The sequence below is a fragment of the Scyliorhinus canicula genome, chromosome 27 (genome assembly GCF_902713615.1).
Source record: "Scyliorhinus canicula chromosome 27, sScyCan1.1, whole genome shotgun sequence".
In the NCBI taxonomy this organism is placed as follows: domain Eukaryota; kingdom Metazoa; phylum Chordata; class Chondrichthyes; order Carcharhiniformes; family Scyliorhinidae; genus Scyliorhinus; species Scyliorhinus canicula.
The window spans coordinates 12,955,458-12,977,408 of record NC_052172.1 but is presented as its reverse complement, the minus strand read 5'-3'; the positions used below and the strand labels follow the sequence as shown (position 1 = coordinate 12,977,408).

At 48.8% G+C, this 21,951-nt stretch overlaps 1 protein-coding gene across 2 annotated transcripts; it reads right to left on the bottom strand.

The window, feature by feature from the left end:
- Positions 1-32: 32 nt before the first annotated feature.
- Positions 33-20,525, bottom strand: LOC119957857 (SERTA domain-containing protein 1-like). Of its 2 annotated transcripts, none has more exons than XM_038786013.1 (3): positions 20,372-20,525; positions 6,345-6,435; positions 33-1,408 (listed from the first exon to the last, which is right to left on the bottom strand). In XM_038786013.1, the coding sequence occupies exons 2-3, from the start codon at positions 6,356-6,358 to the stop codon at positions 592-594; spliced, it is 831 nt and encodes a 276-aa protein (XP_038641941.1). In that variant the 5' UTR covers positions 6,359-6,435; positions 20,372-20,525; the 3' UTR covers positions 33-591. The 2 variants fall into 2 exon arrangements, with proteins under 2 accessions (XP_038641941.1, XP_038641940.1); XM_038786012.1 differs by lacking the exon at positions 20,372-20,525 and adding an exon at positions 10,958-11,168.
- Between the last annotated feature and the right edge of the window lie 1,426 nt (positions 20,526-21,951).

Genomic DNA, 21,951 nt, shown 5'->3' with positions numbered 1-21,951 from the left:
GCAGTGCTATCCACTGCGCCACCGTGCTGCCCCGGACTGGAACTTTTTAATCCTTTCCTGGGATGTGGGTGCCTTAAGCTGTTACCCATCCCGAATTGCCTTCGAGAAGGTGGTGGTTAGTTCCCTTCTTGAGTTGTGTGTACCTGATTACCAAGTAATCAGCTCAGAGAAACGTCCTATTCACTGGGAGCACCTACACATCAGGCATAGAGGACCAACCCTTCAGGGCAACACAGCACAGCACAGAGACAGGCCATGACAGTGTTTGATGTCCCACACGAACCTCCTCCCACCCAACATCATCTACTCCAATCGGCATAACCCCTTATGTACAAATCTAGTTCCCAGAGGCACATTCCAGGCGCAAATCTGCCAGCAGACGCCAGATGCCACCTTATCCTCAGGGGGGAAAGCTTAATCCCAGTGGATTTAAAGTGGGGACTCTGCAGAGAGGGGGAGATAGAGAGGGAGAGATAGAAAGAGGGTGGAACAGCAGCCTAGAGAGTTCTTGTGCAAGTCTTGCAAGTTTTGAGAAACACCAGTTAATGTTTCAAAGTCCACAAAAGGGAATAAAGCCCCCTGCATAAATCGTCAGCCGACGAGGAGATCCATCAGGTTCTCCAGCTCAGTGAAGTCTGTCCGGCTGTTGTGGGGCATTATTGAAGAGGAGCTTCGGGTAGTTTTGAGGGGCTGGCTGGTGGGGCAGGTCCCGGCTGGGCAACCCTGCTGGATGTCATACATGGAGGTGTCAATGTCCTCGAAGATTGCATCAAGGGAGCCGTCGATGAGAAAGTCATTGGAGTCGGCGATTTCGAAGGCTGCGAAGATGGAGTCGGGGGACCTTGGCTCCGCTCGGGGGTCCAGGCTCGCCGGCTTCAGAGGCAAGAGGTGGTCATGGTCATCTTCGGGGGAAAGCTGGACGGGTGGTGGACTCAGGTCCTCCACAAAATCCAGGTCCTGGAGAATGGTGGAGATGGCGGAGGAGAGCGAGCTGTCATTCCCCGAGAGGAGGCAGAAGGGCGCCTCGGTGAGGGTTGGCTTCGTTACCCCAGCGCGGTTATTGTTCAGGTCAGTGAAGGCCCCTCCTGCCGGCTTTGAGACAGGCCCCACCTGGTTGGCACCACTGGCAGGTGGCCCGGGCGGCTGTGCTGGCGCCAAACGGCCGGTGGGCATTTCGCTGCGGCCTCGGTCCAGGTGGATCTCCGCTTGCAGCCTGCGCAGGGTATTGGCGATCAGCACCGAGCGGTGTAGGTTGCGTTCAGCCAGCACACAGTTCTGGTGCAGTTTAAACAATGAGAGATCAAGCAGCGTGCCGCAGTGAAAGGTTTGCGATGCACACTGCACCGCAGGCTGCCCGCCACCATCATCTTCATGCCGTTTCCGCTTCACTCCTTTACCAAATGGGAACCTGAGCAAAACAAATACAAAAAAAGCTTCCATCAGCAACCAAAACAGAAAATGCCAGAAATCCTCAGCAGGTTCAGGTAGCGTCTGAGGGACAGAGTTTACACCTCGATCCATACCCTTTCACGCAAACATTGTAACAATTTTTAAAACAAAGGACAAAAGAAGCCAGGGTAGCACAGTGGTTAGCACTGTGGCTTCACAGCTCCAGGGTCCCATTGGCCATGGGGCAGCAGGGTAACAGGGGCAGCAGGGTAGCATGGTGGTTAGCATAAATGCTTCACAGCGCCAGGGTCCCAGGTTCGATTCCCGGCTGGGTCACTGTCTGTGTGGAGTCTGCACGTCCTCCCCGTGTGTGCGTGGGTTTCCTCCGGGTGCTCCGGTTTCCTCCCACAGTCCAAAGATGTGCGGGTTAGGTGGATTGGCCATGATAAATTGCCCATAGTGTCCTAATAAAAGTAAGGTTAAGGGGGGGTTGTTGGGTTACGGGTGTGGAGTGGATACGTGGGTTGAGTAGGGTGATCATGGCTCGGCACAACATTGAGGGCCGAAGGGCCTGTTCTGTGCTGTACCGTTCTATGTTCTATGATAAATTGTCCTCGTTGTGATGGGTTATTGGGTTATGGGGACAAGATGGAAGTGAGGGCTTGAGTGGGTCGGTGCAGACTCGATGGGCCGAATGGTCTCCTTCTGCACTGTATGTTCAATGTAAGACAATGGGAAGGGAAAAAAAACAAAAGGCAGAGAAAAAAAAGAGAGAGCAACAGAGTTTAAGATCTCAGTTCTAACAGAAAGGCATCGAACTGGAATGTTAGCTCTGTTTCTCCACAGATGTTGCCAAACATTCCCAGCAGTTTCTGCAATTTATTATAAATTACCGCCATTTGCAGCATTTGGTTTCATTAAAAGATCAGTGATTTTTCTTAAAGGACGCGGATGTCGCTGGCTAGGTCAACATTTGTTGCCCATCCGTAATTGTGTTTGAGAAGGTGGTGGTGAGCCGTTGCCTTAAACTGCTGCAGTCCGTGTGGCGTAGATATACCAACAGTGGTGTTAGGGAGGGAGCTCCAAGATCTTGACCCAGCCACAGTAAAGAAATGGCAAATATTTACCAGTCAGGATAGGATACAGAAGTGGTTAAATGACTAAAAGGCTGATGGTGCAAGGCGAAAGGAGATTGTGATGGGATAAGGAATGTAACAAGAGATGGAAGTCTAAATGGGAAAAGTAAAATCATTATATTCAGCTCCTAACTTGGATCAAATGAGAGCAGTGTGTGGTGAATGTGTAACCACTATAAATTCACACTGTACATTACTGTGTCCCTGTGGGCTCCGTCTGTGAGCCGTTGCGCGGCTCTGTCCACAGGGGGAGATGAGGAGCATGTACAGGGCTCCGCCCCCAGCAGGAAGTACAAGTGCTGCGGTCCTGCGAGCCCGCCCTCAGTTCAGCACAGTCGCAGGCAGGCTCAGTTGTAAGCCGATTAAAGCCACAGTTTACTCCAACTCGTGTCTCTGAGTGAATTGATGGTCGCATCACAGTGGTAATGATCTAGCAGTTAGACAGTTACACGAATAGATGGGTATCGAGGGATGAAACGAAATGAAAAAATGAAATGAAAATCGCTTCTTGTCACGAGTAGGCTTCAATGAAGTTACTGTGAAAAGCCCCTAGTCGCCACATTCCGGCGCCTGTCCGGGGAGGCTGGTACGGGAATCGAACCGTGCTGCTGGCCTGCTTGGTCTGCTTTAAAAGCCAGCGATTAGCCCTGTGAGCTAAACCAGCCATATTTGGATATGGGCCAAATACGGAGAATTGGGTCTAGCTTAGTGGTTAAAACTGGGCGGAATGGACAAGTTGTGTCGAAGGGCCTGTAACCGTCTATGGCTCTATAAAAGGTGTTGAACGCCGTGTTGAACCGGGAAGGCTGCAAAGTGTCTAATTGAAAGACAAGATGATGTCCCTCAAATTTGCATTGAGCTTTACTGGATCAGTGTCGGAGATCACGGACGGAGAGTTCAAAGTGGGGAGCGAGGAAGGAGACCCAGAGTGGTAAAAGATCAGAATCCCAAGGGCGCACGTGCAGACTGAATGGATGTATTTTGCAAAGCGGTCACCCGATCTGGGTTTGGTATTCCCAATGTAGAGGTGATCACATCGTGAACAGCAGGTATGGTATACCAGATATCGCTGTTCCACCTATTAGGTTTATTTTTGGAGGGGCTCTGGACAGTGGGGAGGAAGGAGATAAAAGGTCAGCTTCAATCAGTAATGAATAAGGTCACAAGGATGAAAGTTCTATCCCTTGAATGAGAACACAGGGCAGACCACCCACTCCCTCCACAGTGGCTCACTGCAGTGTCCAGTCTATCAGCTAGAGCCCAGTCTGTGTTGATTTAGCTCCGTCAAGGTGATAGCACTAGTGCCAGAGAAAGATCAATTGGCCATGGATAGCAGAAATTTCCTCCAATAAATGATTTCTGCCACTCATTTCCTTGTCACAAATTCCATTGCTCTCCCTGACCACCGTGAGGCCAAACCAAACTCTTCACAATCTCAGCACCCTATCGGAGCCAGAGCTGAATTTCTGATCCCTTATCAGGAGGACTTCCCACTTCCACCTCTGGATGACACCTCAGCTCATTCACTGGCTGCTGAAACTCTCAACCTTGCTATTGTGACTTTCACACACCGTTGATCTATGCACTTGTGCCTAGCCAGCCAACATCCACCTCGGAAGCTCATCTCTTCCAGAGCACTGCTGTTTCCTAACTTGCACCAGGTCTTGTTCACCCAGCAATCTGTGCTCACTGACTTACATGTGCTCCCTTCCACCAACGCGTTGAATTTTAAATCTCTCTGTGTCTGAACTCCTCCCCATCTCTAACTTCCTGCAAAACTTTTAAGAGCTCTACGTTTCTCTAATTGGGGTCGCTCGTGAATTCTCCACTTCCTTCACCCCAGCTTCAGGTACCTAGGCCTTAAACTCTGTAATTTTCTCCTTAACCCTTGCTGCCTCAATTGCTTCCTTTAAAAGGTGCTTCTTAAAACATACCACTTTCGGTTACCTCTTTCTTTCTTCGGATTGGTATTCATTTTAGTTTGATTTACTGTCTGTCAATAGGTGCAATTAAGATGTTGTAAAGTGAGACCATCATTCCAACCATGTATTTTGTTTACAAAGACAGGCCTAATGGAATTTTATGATTGCTGGAGATTCCCTGGAGAGTAGATAATTTTAGACATTGTATTTGGATTTAGGTAAACAGGTCATGAGATCGGAGTGGGATAAAGATGATGTAATTAATGGGATGAGCCAGGTCTGCAGCGGGCAGTTTAGCTTTTAAAAACTCTGCCAAAGACAGCAGGACTTGGAGCTGGTGTCTGAAAGGGCTTCACTCTCTCCAAGCAGTCTTTCCAAGAAACCTCTATTCAAAAGGACAGCAAATATTCCTGTGTCTGCGAACTGTATTTCCAAGTGGCTTTTGATCAGTAATGGGCTTTGCTTAATTGGGGATAGAGAAGGTATCAGTGAGAAGTTAAAGTGTTGCGTTTTATTGTCCATAATTGTTTAATTGTTAATGAAAAGCTATTTTCTGAGATTTTTGTTTCGAATAAATTTAGAGAGCCCAATAATTTTTTTCCAATTAAGGGGCAATTTAGCGTGGCCACCTACCCTGCACATCTTTGGGTTGTGGGGGGCGAAACCCACGCAGACACGGGGAGAATGTGCAAACTCCACAGTGACAATGACCCAGGGCCGGGATTGAACCCGGGTCCTCGGCGCCCTGAGGCAGTAGGGCTAACCACTGCGCCACCTTGCCTCCCGGTTTTCTGTGATATTAATGTAATTTAATCCTGCGTTAAGAATAAAGTTTGGTTTAATATACCATATCCCTATTTGTCAGTGCAATCACTCTTGGAGCAAAGTATTCTTTCCTCACAGTTTTACAAATTTTAAGAGAAGTGTTTGGGGTTCTTGTCCAGTATCTAACATGTGTTGGGATCTGGGCCAGGATTTTCCGGCACAATTGCCCCAACCCCATTCCAGGAAGCAAGTGCCTTCGCAGGAAGGGATAAATTGCGCAAAGCACACACGCACTCTTCCCCCGAGGAATGGGTAGCCATTAACTGCTGGCTCTGTAATAAAACCGGAAAATGCTGGAAAGACTTTGCAAGTCTGGCAGCGTCATTGGATTGGATTTGTTTATTGTCATGTGTACAGAGGTACAGTGAAAAGTATTCTTCTGCGAGCAGCTCAACAGATCATTAAGTACATGGGAAGAAAAGAGAATAAAAGAAAATACATAATAGGGCAACACGAGGTATACAATGTAAAAGAGAGAGATTAGTAGTAATGTTAGTCTTAAAATTAAATTTTAAAAGATGAGAACGAGAATAAGTTAAGTAAAAAGTGGATCTGTTGGAGAAAGCTCACAGAGAGTCTTTGGTGAGAGAGAGAAATATATATACATCTTAAAGTCCCCAATTCTCTTTATTTCCAATTAAGGGGCAATTTAGCGTGGCCAATCCACCTACGCTGCACATCTTTGGCTTCTGGGGCTGAAACTCATGCAGACATGGGGAGAATGTGCAAACTCCACATTGTGATCCAGGGCCGGGATCGAACCCGGTCCTTGGCACCGTGAGGCAGCAGTGCTAACCGTGCCCTCCCAAGAGAGAAATATTTAACTCCTTACGACTCTTCGATTTTACACAAAACTATATTGTGCGGGGTGGCGCAGTGGTTAGCATAGCTGCCTCACGGCGCCGAGGACCCGGGTTACTGTCCATGTGGAGTTTGCACATTCTCCCCGTGTCTGCGTGGGTCTCACCCCCACAACCCAAAAGATATACAGGGTAGCCACGCCAAATTGCCCCTGAATTGGAAATTTAAAAAAGAAAAAAATACATTTTGCCTTCAGAGGTTCTGAACGCACCTGACGTCAGCCATTGCTACTTCCGAGAGATCGACTCAAGCTGGTGAGATATCCACACTTCTCACACCCCTTCTTCACAACCATTCAACACCTAAAAACAAAAGAGAAAATTTGGATTAGCTCAGGTTCCGTTACAAAGAACAAAGAAAATTACAGCACAGGAACAGGCCCTTCGGCCCTCCCAGCCTGCGCCGATCCAGATCCTTTATCTCAACCTGTCTCCTATTTTCCAAGCTCTACTTCCCTCTGTTCCCGCCCGTTCATATACCCGTCTAGATGCCTCTTAAATGATGCTATCGTGCCCGCCTCTACCACCTCCGCTGGAAAAGCATTCCAGGCAGCCACCACCCTCTGCGTAAAAAACTTTCCACGCACATCTCCCTTAAACTTTCCCCCTCTCACTTTGAAATCGTGATGCCTTGTAACTGACACCCCCACTCTTGGAAAAAGCTTGTTGCTGTCCAACGTCCAGAGGAATAGGCCAATCATGCTGACCTTAACGCCCAGGTAAGCTTCCTCTTGTCTTACTTTATCTGACCCAATCAGCATACTCTTTCACCCTTCACCAACGTTCCCTTAAATATATTTTATGCTGCTTACCGGACCTACTCCCTGTGGTAGCGAGTTCTACATTCTCACCAGCCTTGACAAAGAGTCATCCAGACTCGAAACGTTAGCTCCCTTTTCTCTCCAGACACTGACGGACCTGCTGGGAATGTCCAGTATTTTCTGTTATTCCAGCACCCGCAGTAATTTACTTTTACCTACATTCTCATCGCTCCTCTGGGTTTATAGCGTTGCCATTGACTACCCTATTGGATTGATCAGTGATTGCTTTATATTTATTTCCCCTAGTTTTGCTGCAAGTGGAAACACCATTTCTGTGTCTTTCCTATTAAACCTCTTCAGAAATTTTAGAGACTTCTATTCGGTCACCTCCTTTACCTTCTCATTTCTAGAGAGGGGAACCCCAGTTTGTCCCCAATATTCTGAAAAATCAAAGCTAGATTATACTAATGGTTCTAAGTTTTTGATCTCCCCACATTTGGAAACTTCAAAACTCTCAGGGGAAAGCTGCATAAGAGAAGAAGTCAGTCACCCATGGGTGCTGAAAGGAAATTAGGACTAATTAATTGCTCCCTGGGTTTGGGACTGCCCTCAAGGACTGGAGGGAGTGCCAACATTCACAAAAGGGAACATCAGAACGAGGAGATTACAGTCCCAGAAGCTTCAGTTGTCAGCCCGAGTCAGTGGACAGCATTCTCACCTCAAGGCGGAGGTGGTTAGCGCTGCTGCCTCAGCTCCAGGGTCCCAGGTTCAATTCCCAGCTCGGGTCACTTTCTGAGTGGAGTTTGCACGTTCTCCCCGGGTCTGTGTGGGTTTCCTCCCACCAGTCCAAAAAGTTGTGCAGGTTAGGTGGATTGGTGTGGAAGTAGTTGAGTTGGAAACATTAGGGACCTTCAAGCGGCTATTGGATAGGTACATGGATTATGGTAGAATGATGGAGTGTAGATTAATTTGTTCTTAAGGGCAGCACGGTAGCATTGCGGTCAGCACAATTGCTTCACAGCTCCAGGGTCCCAGATTTGATTCCCGGCTTGGGTCACTGTCTGTGCGGAGCCTGCACGTTCTCACCGTGTCTGCGTGGGTTTCCTCCGGGTGCTCCGGTTTCCTCCCACAGATGTGCAGGTTAGGCGTGATGTGTTGGCTTGTGTAGGCTGGAGAGATGAACAGACACTTCCAACACAGATGAAGGTTCAACTCAATTTTATTAACTATTTCTAACTAACTAACACACGATGACTGTGGGTCTAAACGATGCTAACTTGAACTAGAGACCTAAGCCTTGTCCGAACCAGTTGATTCTCTCAGCACGTGGTGTGAGTCTGTGCTGGGCTGGATGAGTTCTTGTTTCACTGAGAGGCAGCACCCAGAATGAGAGGGAACCGTGGTGCCCTCTGCCTTTATAGTGTGTGTATTCTAACTGGTGATTGGCTGCCGTGTTTGTACATGTTGATTGGTCCCTGTGTGTGTCCATCAGTGTGTGTCTGCACCATGATATATTGGTATATACTATGACAAGGTGGATTGGCCATGATAAATTGCCCTTAGTGTCCAAAATTGCCCTTAGTATTGGGTGGGGTTACTGGGTTATGGGGATAGGGTGGAGGTGTTGACCTCGGGTAGGGTGCTCTTTCTAAGAGTCGGTGCAGACTCGATGGGCCGTTTGGCCTCCTTCTGCACTGTAAATTCTATGATAATCTATGATTAATCTAGGACAAAGGTTCGGCACAACATAGTGGGCCGAAGGGCCTGTTCTGTGCTGTATTTTTCTATGTTATGCTAAATTGGCCCTTAGCGCCCAAAATGTTGGGTGGGGTTGCCGGGATAGAGTGGAGGGTTGGGCTTAAGTAGGGTGCTCTTTCAGTGGGCCGATGCAGACTCGATGGGCCAAATGGCCACGTTGCGCACTGTAAAATTCTGTGTAATTCTATGAAAAGTCCTGAGTTTAAGTCTCACGCCACCAACTCAAGTGCAGGAACCCAGGCAGGACGGAGGGTATACTGTATCGCTGGATATGCCGTCGCTCTGATGAAATGTTAAACTAATCTCCCTGAATTTACGTGACTGACTTTGGAGGTTGGAGAGACATTTGACAGCACACGTGTGGGAGAGACAATAATTAACGTTTGGAATCGGTGTGACTCATACGGACTCAAACGTTTAACTCTATATTTTTCCTCTCTCTCTCCATGGATGCTGCCAGACCTGGTGACTTTTTTTCCCCCCAGCGTTTGCTGTTTTTGTTTCCGATTTTCACATTTCACATTTATTTTATTCCTAACTTTCCACTACAGTGGGCGTTAAAGAATCACATGTCACTATTTCAAACAGCAAGGGATTTCGCCCAGTCCTGGCCAATATCTATCACTCAATCAACATCAATACAATGGCCATGCATCTCCGTGCTTATCGAGGAAGCTTGCTGTGCACAAATTGGCTGTGCCCCTGATCCAGTCTTAAAACAGTGACTACACTTGGCATGTTAACCAGAGAGAGCGAGGGGTGAGTAAAGCAGAAGAGTTACAATCGGAGCAGGAAGCAGGGCAAGAAGGCAGGCAGAAATTGGAGATTTCCAGAGGCAAAAAAAGAGGGCTTATAAAACAGCTCTGAACTAGTCAGACGCTCCCCTCCACTGGGTGGGGGTGAGGGGGAAATGAGTGGAACCCTCCCACCCAGAGGGAGGTCCAGGGAGATGTCCAGCTCAACACCACAGTTTAAATGGGACAGTGATATCTGCACTGTGATTCCCGAAGAATGTCAGGCTGGGCTGGCAAAGCGAGGCGCAGGCAAAAGCTGGAGCAGAATTAAAAACAAAACTCCCCCCCCCCCCCCCACAGCTTGGAATGGGAAATCCCGAATCCCCATCATAGTCTTCAGGAGAGAGAGAGAGAGACAGACAGACAGACAGAGAGAGAGACAGACAGAGAGACAGACAGACAGAGACAGACAGACAGCCAGAGAGAGATGGACACAGCCAGAGAGAGATGGACACAGACAGAGAGAGATGGACACAGACAGAGAGAGATGGACACAGACAGAGAGAGATGGACACAGACACACACACACAGACACAGAGAGAGAGAGAGACACAGAGAGAGAGAGACACACAGAGAGAGAGAGAGACAGAGAGAGAGAGAGAGAGAGAGACACACACACACAGACACACACACACACAGACACAGACACCCAGAGAGAGAGAGAGAGAACCCCGAGAGAGAGAGAGACCCAGAGAGAGAGAGAGACCCAGAGAGAGAGAGAGACCCAGAGAGAGAGAGAGAGAGAGAGAGACCCAGAGAGAGAGAGAGAGACCCAGAGAGAGAGAGAGAGAGACCCAGAGAGAGAGAGAGACCCAGAGAGAGAGAGAGAGAGAGAGAGAGACCCAGAGAGAGACCCAGAGAGAGAGAGAGACCCAGAGAGAGAGAGAGACCCAGAGAGAGAGAGAGACCCAGAGAGAGAGAGAGACCCAGAGAGAGAGAGAGACCCAGAGAGAGAGAGAGACCCAGAGAGAGAGAGAGAGAGAGAGACCCAGAGAGAGAGAGACCCAGAGAGAGAGACCCAGAGAGACCCAGAGAGAGAGAGAGACCCAAGAGGAGAGAGAGAGACCCAGAGAGAGAGAGAGAGAGACCCAGAGAGAGAGACCCAGAGAGAGAGAGAGGAGAGAGAGACCCAGAGAGAGAAACCCAGAGGGAGAGAGACAGAGAGAGAGAAACAGAGAGAGAGAGACAGAGACAGAGTGACAGGGACAGAGAGAGACGGAGACGTAGAGACAGACAGATAGAGAGAGAGAGACGGAGACAGAGAGAGAGAGAGAGAAAGGGCCAGAGAGAGAGAGACAGACAGATAGAGAGAGACAGACAGATAGAGAGAGAGAGAGAGACAGACAGATAGAGAGAGTGACAGAGAGGAGCGAGATCGAGGACGATCTTCCCAGTCTCGATCACAATCCCAGAGCAACAGAATGGGAATAACTAAGGGGCAGTCCCTTAGAGAACTCGCCGGACTAAGAAACTACATGCACCCTGCCACTTCCTCTCGCAGGTTCATCCTACCATGATATACAGCAAGTGGGGCATTCGGCCCAACTGATCCGTCCTAGCCTTTGAAGCTTCTTCTGCAGCGCCTTCCAGAATACCCCTTCCTGCTTGCCATGAATATGTGCACTGTACAGTGAGGATTGGCTCCAGCTGCCTGGCTGCTTGCTGTCACCCAGCAGCTGAGCGGCACTCCCGCCCCTGTCACATGATATAGAGTAAATCCGACCCACACACACAGGAAGTGAAACTGAAAGTTAAGGAGCCTCCTTCCCTCCCCCTCCTTGCTGTTCCCAGCCACTGGGCTGCTGCTGACAGCTCCTCCCTCCCCCTCCCCAGCGCCTCCCTCCCCCTCCCCAGCGCCTCCCTCACCCTCCCCAGTGTCACTCTCAAGCTGGCTGCATCCAAGGCACATTCAGCAGCCCAGGTAACCCCGTACAGGGGGCAAATAGCAGGAGCAACTGGGGATCAGGGCACTGGAGGATAATAATATTAGTGTCACAAGTCGATTTGCATTAACACTGCAATGAAATCACTTGTGAAAAATCTGACAGGGACAGAAGGGGATGACACAAGGAGTTAATGGGAAGATTGAAATTTCAAGCTGGAGGAGGCGACAGGGACTATGTGGGTGCTGAGTACAACCTCCAGGCGAGTCACGGGTGACTCATCCTCTGTCACGACGATCAGAGCAGGGCAGTAAAGAAAAAAATGCTACTTAGCAAGGGAATATTCATGGCTGAGACAGATAGCCTCGTGGGGTGAGGATCTATCCAGGGATATCGAACAAAGGTGGGTGCTCGGATGGAGGGGGGGGGGGAACAGTCACCATCTGAATGGCAGAACAGAATAGAGGGGATGAATGACCGCCCTCTTCCTATCTAGGACCAGGAAACAAAATAACGTGAATTTTGAAAATCAAAAGATATTGGAGATGGGGGTGGCTGTCCTATTACCTTGATTTCCAGAATATTTTGCATGGCCAGATATGGGCTGGCCCATATGGGCCAGAGGCTGTTTAGCTCACTGGGCTAAATCGCTGGCTTTGAAAGCAGACCCAGGCAAGCCAGCAGCACGGTTCAATTCCCGTAACAGCCTCCCCGAACAGGCGCCGGAATGTGGCGACTAGGGGCTTTTCACATTAACTTCATTTGAAGCCTACTCGTGACAATAAGCGATTTTCATTTCATTATATGCCCTTCATAGATTCAGAGAATTTACAGTGCAGAAGGAGGCCATTCGGTCCATCAAGTCTGCACCAGCCCTTGGAAAGAGCACGCTACTTAAGGCTACACCTCCAACCTAACCTGGGCACGAACGGCAATTTAGCATGGCCAATCCACCTAATTTAAATCTGATTGGAAACCGGGAATGGAGCTCGACATGAGAATTGTTTCCAGGGAAACACTGGACTTTGTACTGGAGCTCCCTGTCGATCCCCTTATTTCCCCTTTATTTGTGCAGTTATCATTTTTGATCCATTGATGCTGAATGGACATATACCTTTAAGTCAAGCAGGGGAGATGATGAATTCAAAGAGAACCCTTTGCTGGCTTTGGACCGCAAAACTCAGATTTTGTGACACCCGGGAGATGGGGTGGGACTCAGTTTGATTGGTGGCAATAGATTGGCCAAAAGGCTGTATTCTGACCCGTAACAGGTAGCGATTGGATCCACAGAAAGCGGCCCTTCGACCCACCATGTCTGCATCAGCCATCAAGCACCTATCTATTCTATTCCCATTTTTCAGCCCTTGCTCCGTATCCTGGTATTCTATGATGTTTCAAGTGCTCGTCTAAATTTATCCTCCCCGTGTGTGCGTGGGTTTCCTCCGGGTGCTCCGGTTTCCTCCCACAGTCACAAAGATGTGCAGGTTAGGTGGATTGGCCATGATAAATTGCCCTTAGTGTCCAAAATTGCCCTTAGTGTTGGGTGGGGTTACTGGGTTATGGGGATAGGGTGGAGGTGTTGACCTTGGGTAGGGTGCTCTTTCCAAGAGCCGGTGCAGACTCGATGGGCCGAATGGCCTCCTTCTGCACTGTAAAGTCTATGAAATGCTTCTTAAATGTGACGGTTCCGCCTCTACCACCCTTTCAGGCAGCGAGTTCCAGATTCCCACCACCCTCTGGGTGAAAATGGTTTTCCTCAAATCCCCTGTCCATTACCTTAAATCCATGCCCCCCTGGTTATTGACCTCTACTAAGAGAAGAGGATTCTCCCTATCGATGTCCCTCATAATTTTGTACACCTCAATCCGATGCCCCCCTCAGCCTTCTCTGCTCCAAGGAAAACAACCCCAGCCTGGTTTAGCTCACTGAGCTAAATCGCTGGCTTTTAAAGCAGGCCAGCAGCACGGTTCGATTCCCGTACCAGCCTCCCCGGACAGGCGCCGGAATGTGGCGACTAGGGGCTTTTCACAGTAACTTCATTGAAGCCTACTCGTGACAATAAGCGATTTTCATTTCATTTATAGCTGAAATGCTCCAGCGTTTACGTCCTGCAGGCAGACAGAATTATAGGGAACAGCCAAGGCAAATACCATAAACCAAGAGGGGTCATTTTAAAACCATATTTAGACCTGAGTGGACCACATCTGGAGTTGGTGTGTGTAGTTCTTGTCTCCTCATTTTTTTTTAGAAAAAGGTATATAACCCAGAAATGAATGTCAGCTGCCAAGGAACAGGCCAAATCCGCCCAGTCATTCCACCTGCAGCTCCTCCCAGTCCCCTCAGCACGTTCCTTTTTCTCTTGTGTACTCAGCTAGTTTCCTTTTGAAAGGTATCTGCCTGTGGTACGACGTTTCACATTCTAACCACTTTTTGAATCAAGAAACTACTCCTGATATCCTTGTTGGATGTGTCAGTATCTACCGTGCCTTTATGCCTCTCATTTTGAATTATCACACAAACAGAAACAAACTCTCCAGTGAGAGGGTGGATGTGTGGACCTTTGGGTAGGGTGCTCTTTCCAAGAGCCGGTGCAGACGCGATGGGCCGAATGGCCTCCTTCTGCACTGTAAATTCTATGATAATCTATCTACTTGGTCCAACAAATGTAAAATTGATTTTCAAATCCTCTCGACAAAGCCTGTACAGAACATTGGATGCGCCAAGTTTAAAATACTGAGCACAGTTGTGGTCTCCATATTGGTAACGGAGAGAATGCAAAAATAAATATTCACGAGGATCAAACTGAAGCCGAGATGGTAACTATCATTAAAAAGTGAAGGGCTCTTCTCTCTAGGGAGCTTTACAATTATGAAAAGGGTTTTATGGGGAGCAGTCAGAATTTTGTTACCACTTGTTGTGGTGCTCAAACTGGAGTTTACAAATCTGCAGTCGTTCCGAATTAACCCAACAGGCCATCCGGGAAAATCTTCTTTACCAAGATGGGGTTGACAATCAATCACTCAATACTAGAGGGAAAGAGGAATGGAAGGGTATGCTATCAGGGTTAGATTTTAAAAATTTGTTCTTGGGATGTGGCATCGCTGGGCTGGGCCAGCATTTGTTTCCCATCCAATAATAATAATAATAATCTTTATTAGTGTCACAAGTAGCCTTACATTAACACTGCAATTAAGTTACTGTGAAAATCCCCTAGTCGCCACACTCCAGCGCCTGTTTGGGTACACAGAGGGAGAATTCAGAATGCCTAATTCATCTAACAGCACGTCTTTCGGGACTTGTGGGAGGAAACCGGAGCCCCCGGAGGAAACCCACGCAGACACGGGGAGAACATGCAGACTCTGCACAGTGACCCAAGCCGGGAATCGAACCTGGGACCCTGGCGCTGTGAAGCAATCGGCAATGGTTTCATGGTCATCAGATTACCTTTAATTCCAGATTTTTATTGAATTTAAATTTTACCATCTGCCATGGTGGGCTTCTAACCCGGGACCCCAGAACATTACCCTGGGTCTCTGTATGAACAAAAATGAAATGAAAATCGCTTATTGTCACGAGTAGGCTTCAATGGAGTTACTGTGAAAAGCCCCTAGTCGCCACATTCCGGCGCCTGTCCGGCGAGGCTGGTACGGGAATCGAACCGTGCTGCTGGCCTGCTTTAAAAGCCAGCGATTTAGCCCAGTGAGCTAAACCAGCCCCTTATTGCTAGTCTAGTGACAATACTGCATTGTCGCGGCCTCCCTGGGAAGGTCGGAGGAGGCTCCCGTGCAGCATAAACACCAGCGCAGACTATTTGGGCCCGATGAACTGTTTCTGGTCTGTGGGATGTGACTATCAGGTCTACAAGTTCAAAGGAGTAAAAGCCCCAGCCTGTGAGGTTTTCCCGATAGCTTTTTTCTTCGTTTGGCTTCTCCCATTTTACTTAGGGGTCAATCACGATAATGCGAGCTGATCATCCTTCTCCGTCGCCTTCTGCCTCTTAGCCATTCTTCTTCCAATCCCGCTGTGCTCAAGACTCTCATGACCGGATCTTTCCGTTGGTTCTCAGGCCTTCCTCATCTCCTTCTTTCTCACTGCTCCATCTCCATTATTGGAATCCAAGATGGCGCCGGAGCATGGCGACTCTCTGCGAGCTCTTTCCCCCTGTCCCTTTATTATCTCTGATCAGTGTTCTGACCTACTAAAGCTATTTTCCTCTTCATATATAATTAATAACAATGTTCTTCTATGTTTTCTTACAGATCTGAGGACCCTATGCATGTATTTGGTTTGTTCGCATTGCTTGGCCCCTTCTTCTGCACTGCAACCAATCACTGTTTGTCGATGTACCATTTGTCAATGTACTCTGTTGTCTTTTGTCTACTATGTACGTACTGTGTATGTTCCCTCGGCCGCAGAGAAATACTTCGCTGTATTTCGGTACGTGTGACAATAAATCAAATCAAAATCAAATCAAATCATCACTCCCCTCACCGCATTTCCTCTCTTTCTCTCACTACCACAGATAGACATACCATGTCAATTTCTTTGACGCTCCCACAATTTTCATTGACCCCTTGATGTGCTGGTTTCTGATTCTGTGACGGGGCAGGCCTGATGGTGCCTCGTCTGTCATCTCTTCCGGGGGCCTATTGAAAAGGCGCCCAACATCACTGACTCACTATTGAAGATATTTTGCAGATGCACCATAGAAAGCATCCTATCTGGCTGCATCACAGCCTGGTATGGCAACTGCTCGGCCCAGGACCGCAAGAAACTTCAGAGAGTCGTGAACACAGCCCAGTCCATCACACAAACATGCCTCCCATCCATTGACTCCATCTACACCTCCCGCTGCCTGGGGAAACAGGGCTGCATAATCAAAGACCCCTCCCAGGCGGCTTACTCACTCTTCCAACTTCTTCCATCGGGCAGGAGATATAGAAGTCTGAGAACACGCACAAACAGACTCAAAAACAGCTTCTTCCCCGCTGTTACCAGACTCCTAAACGGCCCTCTTAGGGACTGACCTCATTAACACTACACCCTTGTATGCTTCATCCGATGCCGGTGCTCATGTAGTTACATTGTGTACCTTGTGTTGCCCTATTATGCACTTTCTTTTATTTCTTTTTCATTTCTTGTACTTAATGATCTGTTGAGCTGCTCGCAGAAAAATACTTTTCACTGTACCTCGGTACACGTGATAATAGACAAATCCAATCCAATACAATTCAAGAAAGAAAGAAGGTGGATCTCCTGAAAATGAAGGTTGATCACCAAGAGCCCTCTGAGATTGGAAGATGGGCCTCCTGAGAAACAGGATGGATCTCCAGGAACATTGAGGCTGGAAGATGTGCCCCCTTTGCGGACACCAGATCTGGAAGGACCAGCTGTAGATGCTCCCCTCTCCCACTGCTGTGGTGTTCCTGGGCCCAGCGTTGCAGTCAGCGTCCATCCTGAACTCCGGAGACAGCGCCAGGCATTGTTCAGGTGGGTCCCGACATCTGCACACCACGTTGTTCCAAACATGTTTCCTACCGGCGTATCCCTCTGCTGATTCCACAAAGAATCGGGCAGGGGTGGCCAGGCCTTCATCTGCAGACCATTAGGGGGATGCAAACGGGTTTTACGGCGGCCTCCAGCGGGTATCCCCGCCCATCATGGCGGGCAGCGGCAGAAGGTGCGGCTGTAAATTCGCGCTGGTGTAAAACCAACATTTGGGCATCCCGCTAAACTTGCATTCAGCCAATTGTCCGCTGACTCCATGTGCCTTACTGTGTGGTATCGAATGAAATGGAAGATTACAGGAGGGATGGGAACACAAGGTGTTAATAAGATATCTGACATTTCTACCTGAAGGAGTTTGAAGGGATCAGTGGGAGTGGCAAAGGCAGGCGAGAAGCCAACTCATGAATCAGGGCTGACTCATCCCACTGCATGACAATGGTACTACACCATTGGACCCAGAATCTGCAGCTGCCTAGATCCGAAACTCTGGAATTCCTGTCTGCAATCTCTCCATTTCTCTTTCATCCTTTACAGAGTCTCCTAATAACAGTACTCTTTAATTAAGCATTTGATCACCTCTCCTAATATTTATGCGGCACGGTGTTTGTTTATACATAAAGTGGTGGGGACATTTTTTTACGGCACTCTGTAACTGCAAGCGGGTGTTAAGGGAATGACTGGTGCATGAGGAAGGATTGAGGACTCCGTTCTCTCTTCCGAAGCGAAGACCAAGAGAGGAGACGAGACAAAGGTTTAAAAAAAAGAACGGACTTGCATTTCTACAGTGCATCACGTGACCATTGGATGTACTCACTGTTGTAATGTAGCAAACAGAGCAACCAATTTGCACACAGCACACTCTGGCAACCAGCAGTGAGATAATTACAAGTCGTGTGATCCAGGACAGACTTGTTGTTCACAAACTCCCACATATTACAGTCCTGACTTCCTGCCTGCCCTGCTACTTCTCGGCATTATTAATTTGTTAGCAGTCTGAAGCCAACAGGATCACTTGATATCTGGTATTAATTATTTGATGGATTAGTCTGTTAGGTAAATTAGTGATTAGTAGTTGATTTATAGTTGCTGTAGACCAGATAGTTATTCAAGGTGAGTTGAATCCCTGGATGTGAGTCGCCTTCTTGAACCATTACATTCAACATGGTGTAGGTACAGCGACCGTGCTGTCAAAGAGTTCTGGGAATTTGGCCGAGTGGCACTGAGGATATGGCGATACAGCGCCAAGTCAGGATGGTGCTGGTATTGGGAGGAAGCGTGGTGCTGTTCCGTTTCATAGAAATCCATTGGATCCCGACAGTGCAAAAGGAGGCCATTCGGCCCATCGAGTCTGCACCAAACCTCCGAAAGACCACCCCACCCAGACCCACTCCCCCGCCATTCCCGCAACCTAACCTGCACATCTTTGGCCATTAAAGTCGGAATTAAACCCAGGTCCCTGGCACTGTGAGGCAGCAGTGCTGACCACTGTGCCACTCATCTGCTGTCTTTGTCTTTCTAAGTGGTAGAGGTCATCAGTTTGGAAGATGATGTCGAAGGAGCCTTGGTGCAGTGCTTCTTGTAGACGGTACTCACTGCTGGCATTGTGCATCAATGGTGGAGGGCTTGAATGTTAAGATGGTGGCTAGGGTGCCAATCCAGTGGGCTGTTTTCTTTAAAATTTAGAGTACCCAATTATTGTTTTTCCCAATTAAGGGGCAATTTAGCGTGGCCAATCCACATACCCTGCACATCTTTTGGGTTGTGGGGGCAAAACCCACGCAGAATGTGCAAACTCCACACGGACAGTGGGATCGCAAAGGGGCTGTTTTGATCGGGATGCTGTTGAGCTTCTGTTGTTGGAGCTGCACTCATCCTAGGCAAGTGGAGAGTGTTTCCATCACACACCTGACTTGTAGATGGTGGACAGGTTTTGGTGAATCAAATGGAGAGTTATTTGTTGCAGAATTCCCAACCTCTGACCTGCTCTTGTAGCCACAGTATTTATATGCTTGGTCCAGTTCAGTCTCTGGCCAATGGTAGCCCCTTGGATGTTGATAGTGCGGGATTCAGCCATAGCAATATAAATTTCATGCCATGGGGAAATGGTTGGATTCTCTCTTGTTGAGTATGGGTCATTGTCTGGCACTCGTGTGGCACAAATTGAACTTTCTACTTATTAGCCCAAGCCAAGATCTGGACATGGACAAGGACTGCTTCAGTATCTGAGGTGTTGCGAATGGTATGACATTGTGCAACCATCAGCGAACATTCCCACTTCCGACCTTATGATGGAGGAAAGGTCATTGATGAAGCAGCTGAAGATGGACGGGGCTTAGGATAATCTCCTGAGGAACTCCTGCAGTGTTGTCCTGAGACTGAGTTCATAGAATCATATCATAGAATTTACAGTGCGGAAGGAGGCCATTCGGCCCACCGAGTCTGCACCGGCCCTTGGAAAGAACACCCTACCTAAGCCCACACCTCCACCCTACCCCCGTAACCCCACCCAACCTTTTTTGGACACTAAGGACAATTTAGCCTGGCCAATCCATCTAACCCGCCCATTGGGGCAGGGGGGGGGAGGAGACTGTTAGAAAGTGTAACTTGTGAAGCTGAAACGATGACCGGTGGAACAGTCTGGGCCAGTGGATGAAGGCCAACCACTGGTGGGGTATCAGAGAGCATTGAGCACCCACAGATGCTGGTTTAGCTCAAGTACGGGCTGGTTTAGCTCAGAAGGCTAAATCGCTGGCTTTTAAAGCAGGCCAGCAGCACGGTTCGATTCCCGTACCAGCCTCCCCGGACAGGCGCCGGAATGTGGCGACTAGGGGCTTTTCACAATAACTTCATTGAAGCCCAGTCGTGACAATAAGCGATTTTAATTTCATTCATGCAAACGCCAGCGGGAAGCGAGACTGGAAAGCCGGGACACTCACCGTCACCAAGACGCTTCCCAACCCCGGCCCATTTCGGGCACAGGCGACCGAGTTGCTTCCAGGACCCTGAAACCTAAGCAACAACCTTCAGCGCTGATGTGAAACTTTATAGCCCTTAACCCTACTCCCAGCCTGTCCTCTCTCTCCCTCTCTCGTTCCCTCTCGCTGAACGGTGCTAGTAAGAGTTAAACTAGAGGGGAGGAGACAAGGTCGGCGCGGAGTCTGCTGCATTCGTCACGATTCTGAAGGCGCTCTCTCCTGCCGGGGGGTGAATCATTCGCAATTTACCAAGTACGACTCACGCAATTCCCACCGCCTCTTACCTTCTTCCTCTGAATCTCCCCCGCGCGCCTTCCCAATCTCCCCTCCCACCCTCATCTAACACTTCAAACAACTTAAAATTTCAGCAGCGCGGGGATTCCTAACTAACTCCAGCTTTGGGAGAATCGGATTTCAAGTCGAATTCAATCTTTAAAGTCAAAGTAACAACTCGATTATATATTTTCAAACACACACCCGAACGTGAAGATCCTTTCTCTGCCACAAAAGTATCCACTTTGGGAAAGATACAAGAAACTGACACTTTGTAACTAACTCACCCGCTGCGTCCAGTCAGCGCGCGCGCGCTATATTGTAACCTTTCCGCCGCTGTGTCAGTTTCACTGGAAAGGCGAGTGTCAGCCGCTTCCGATCGCGGACCCGGATCTAGTTGCTGGGCAACTTGACAGGGCTGCTGTGGCGGGACGGAGGGGGGAAAAGGTGGGCAGGAGGCAAGGGGAGGGTATTTGTTCCCCTCCCTCCTTCCTTCCCTCCCTTCCTGCGCACCAAGCCGCTTGCCGCCAGGGTGCCTCCCGGGAGTTGTAGTTCTGAGAGTGTCCAACAGGGAAAAAGACCTTTGAGACGCCCACAGAATGGGTACGGGCCTTTTAGTTTCATTTTTAATTAATTTACGGGATGTGGGCGTCGCTGGTTAGCTCAGCATTTATTGCCCGTCCCTAGTTGCCCTTAAGAGGCTGCCGTGGCCAAGGCCGAGTGGTATTGTCACTGGACTCCTAATCCAGCCACCCAGACTAATGCTCTGGGGACACAGGTTCAATTCCCACCACTGCAGATGGTGAAATTTGAATTCAATAGAGTCTAATGATGACCATGAAACCATTGTCGATTGTCATAAAACGCTATCTGGTTCACTAATGTCCTTTCGGGAAGGAAATCTGCCGTCCTTACCTGGTCTGCCCTACATGTGACTTCAGACGGACAGAAATGTGGCTGACTCTTAAATGATCAAGGGGCAATAAATGATCATTGATCATTGAATTTACAGTGCAGAAGGAGGCCATTCGGCCCATTGAGTCTGCACCGGCTCCTGGAAAGAGCACCCTACCCAAGGTTAACATCTCCACCCTATCCCCATAACCCAGTAACCCCACCCAACACTAAGGGCAATTTTGGACACTAAGGGCAATTTATCTGACCTGCACATCTTTGGACTGTGGGAGGAAACCCACGCACACACGGGGAGGATGTGCAGACTCCACACAGACAGTGGCCCAAGCCGGAATCGAACCTGGGACCCTGGAGCTGTGAAGCGATTGTGCTATCCACAATGCTACCGTGCAGCCTGCGATGTCCACGCCTACGTCCCATGAACAAATTTTTAATAAAGTGGCGGTGAGCTGTCTTCTTGAATCACTACAGTCCTTGGGGTGTAGGTACACCCACTGTGCTGTTAGGGAGGGAGTTCCAAGATGTTGCCCAGTGACAGTGAAGGAGCGGCGATATGTTTCCAAGTCAGGGTGGTGAGTGACTTGGACGGTAGGTGGTGGGGTTCCCAGGTATCTGCTGCTCTTGTCCTTCTTGATGGTAGTGGTTGTGAATTTGGAAGGTGCTGTGGAAGGAACTGGTGAGTTACTGTAGTGCATCTTGTAGATGATATACACGGCTGCCAATGTTTGTCAGTGGCGGAGGGTTTAAATGTTTGTGGAAGGGGGAGCAATCAAGCGGGGCTGCTTTATCCTGGATGGTGTCGAGCTTCTTGAATACCAGAACATAAATAGAATAACAGAACCAAACTCAAGGACAAATTTGGACACGTATTGGGTGTCCCCGAAAAGCCATTCTCCCAAGTGTGAACGGAGGTGGTAAATGTCAATGCGTTATGGTGCCCATCTCAGCCTCC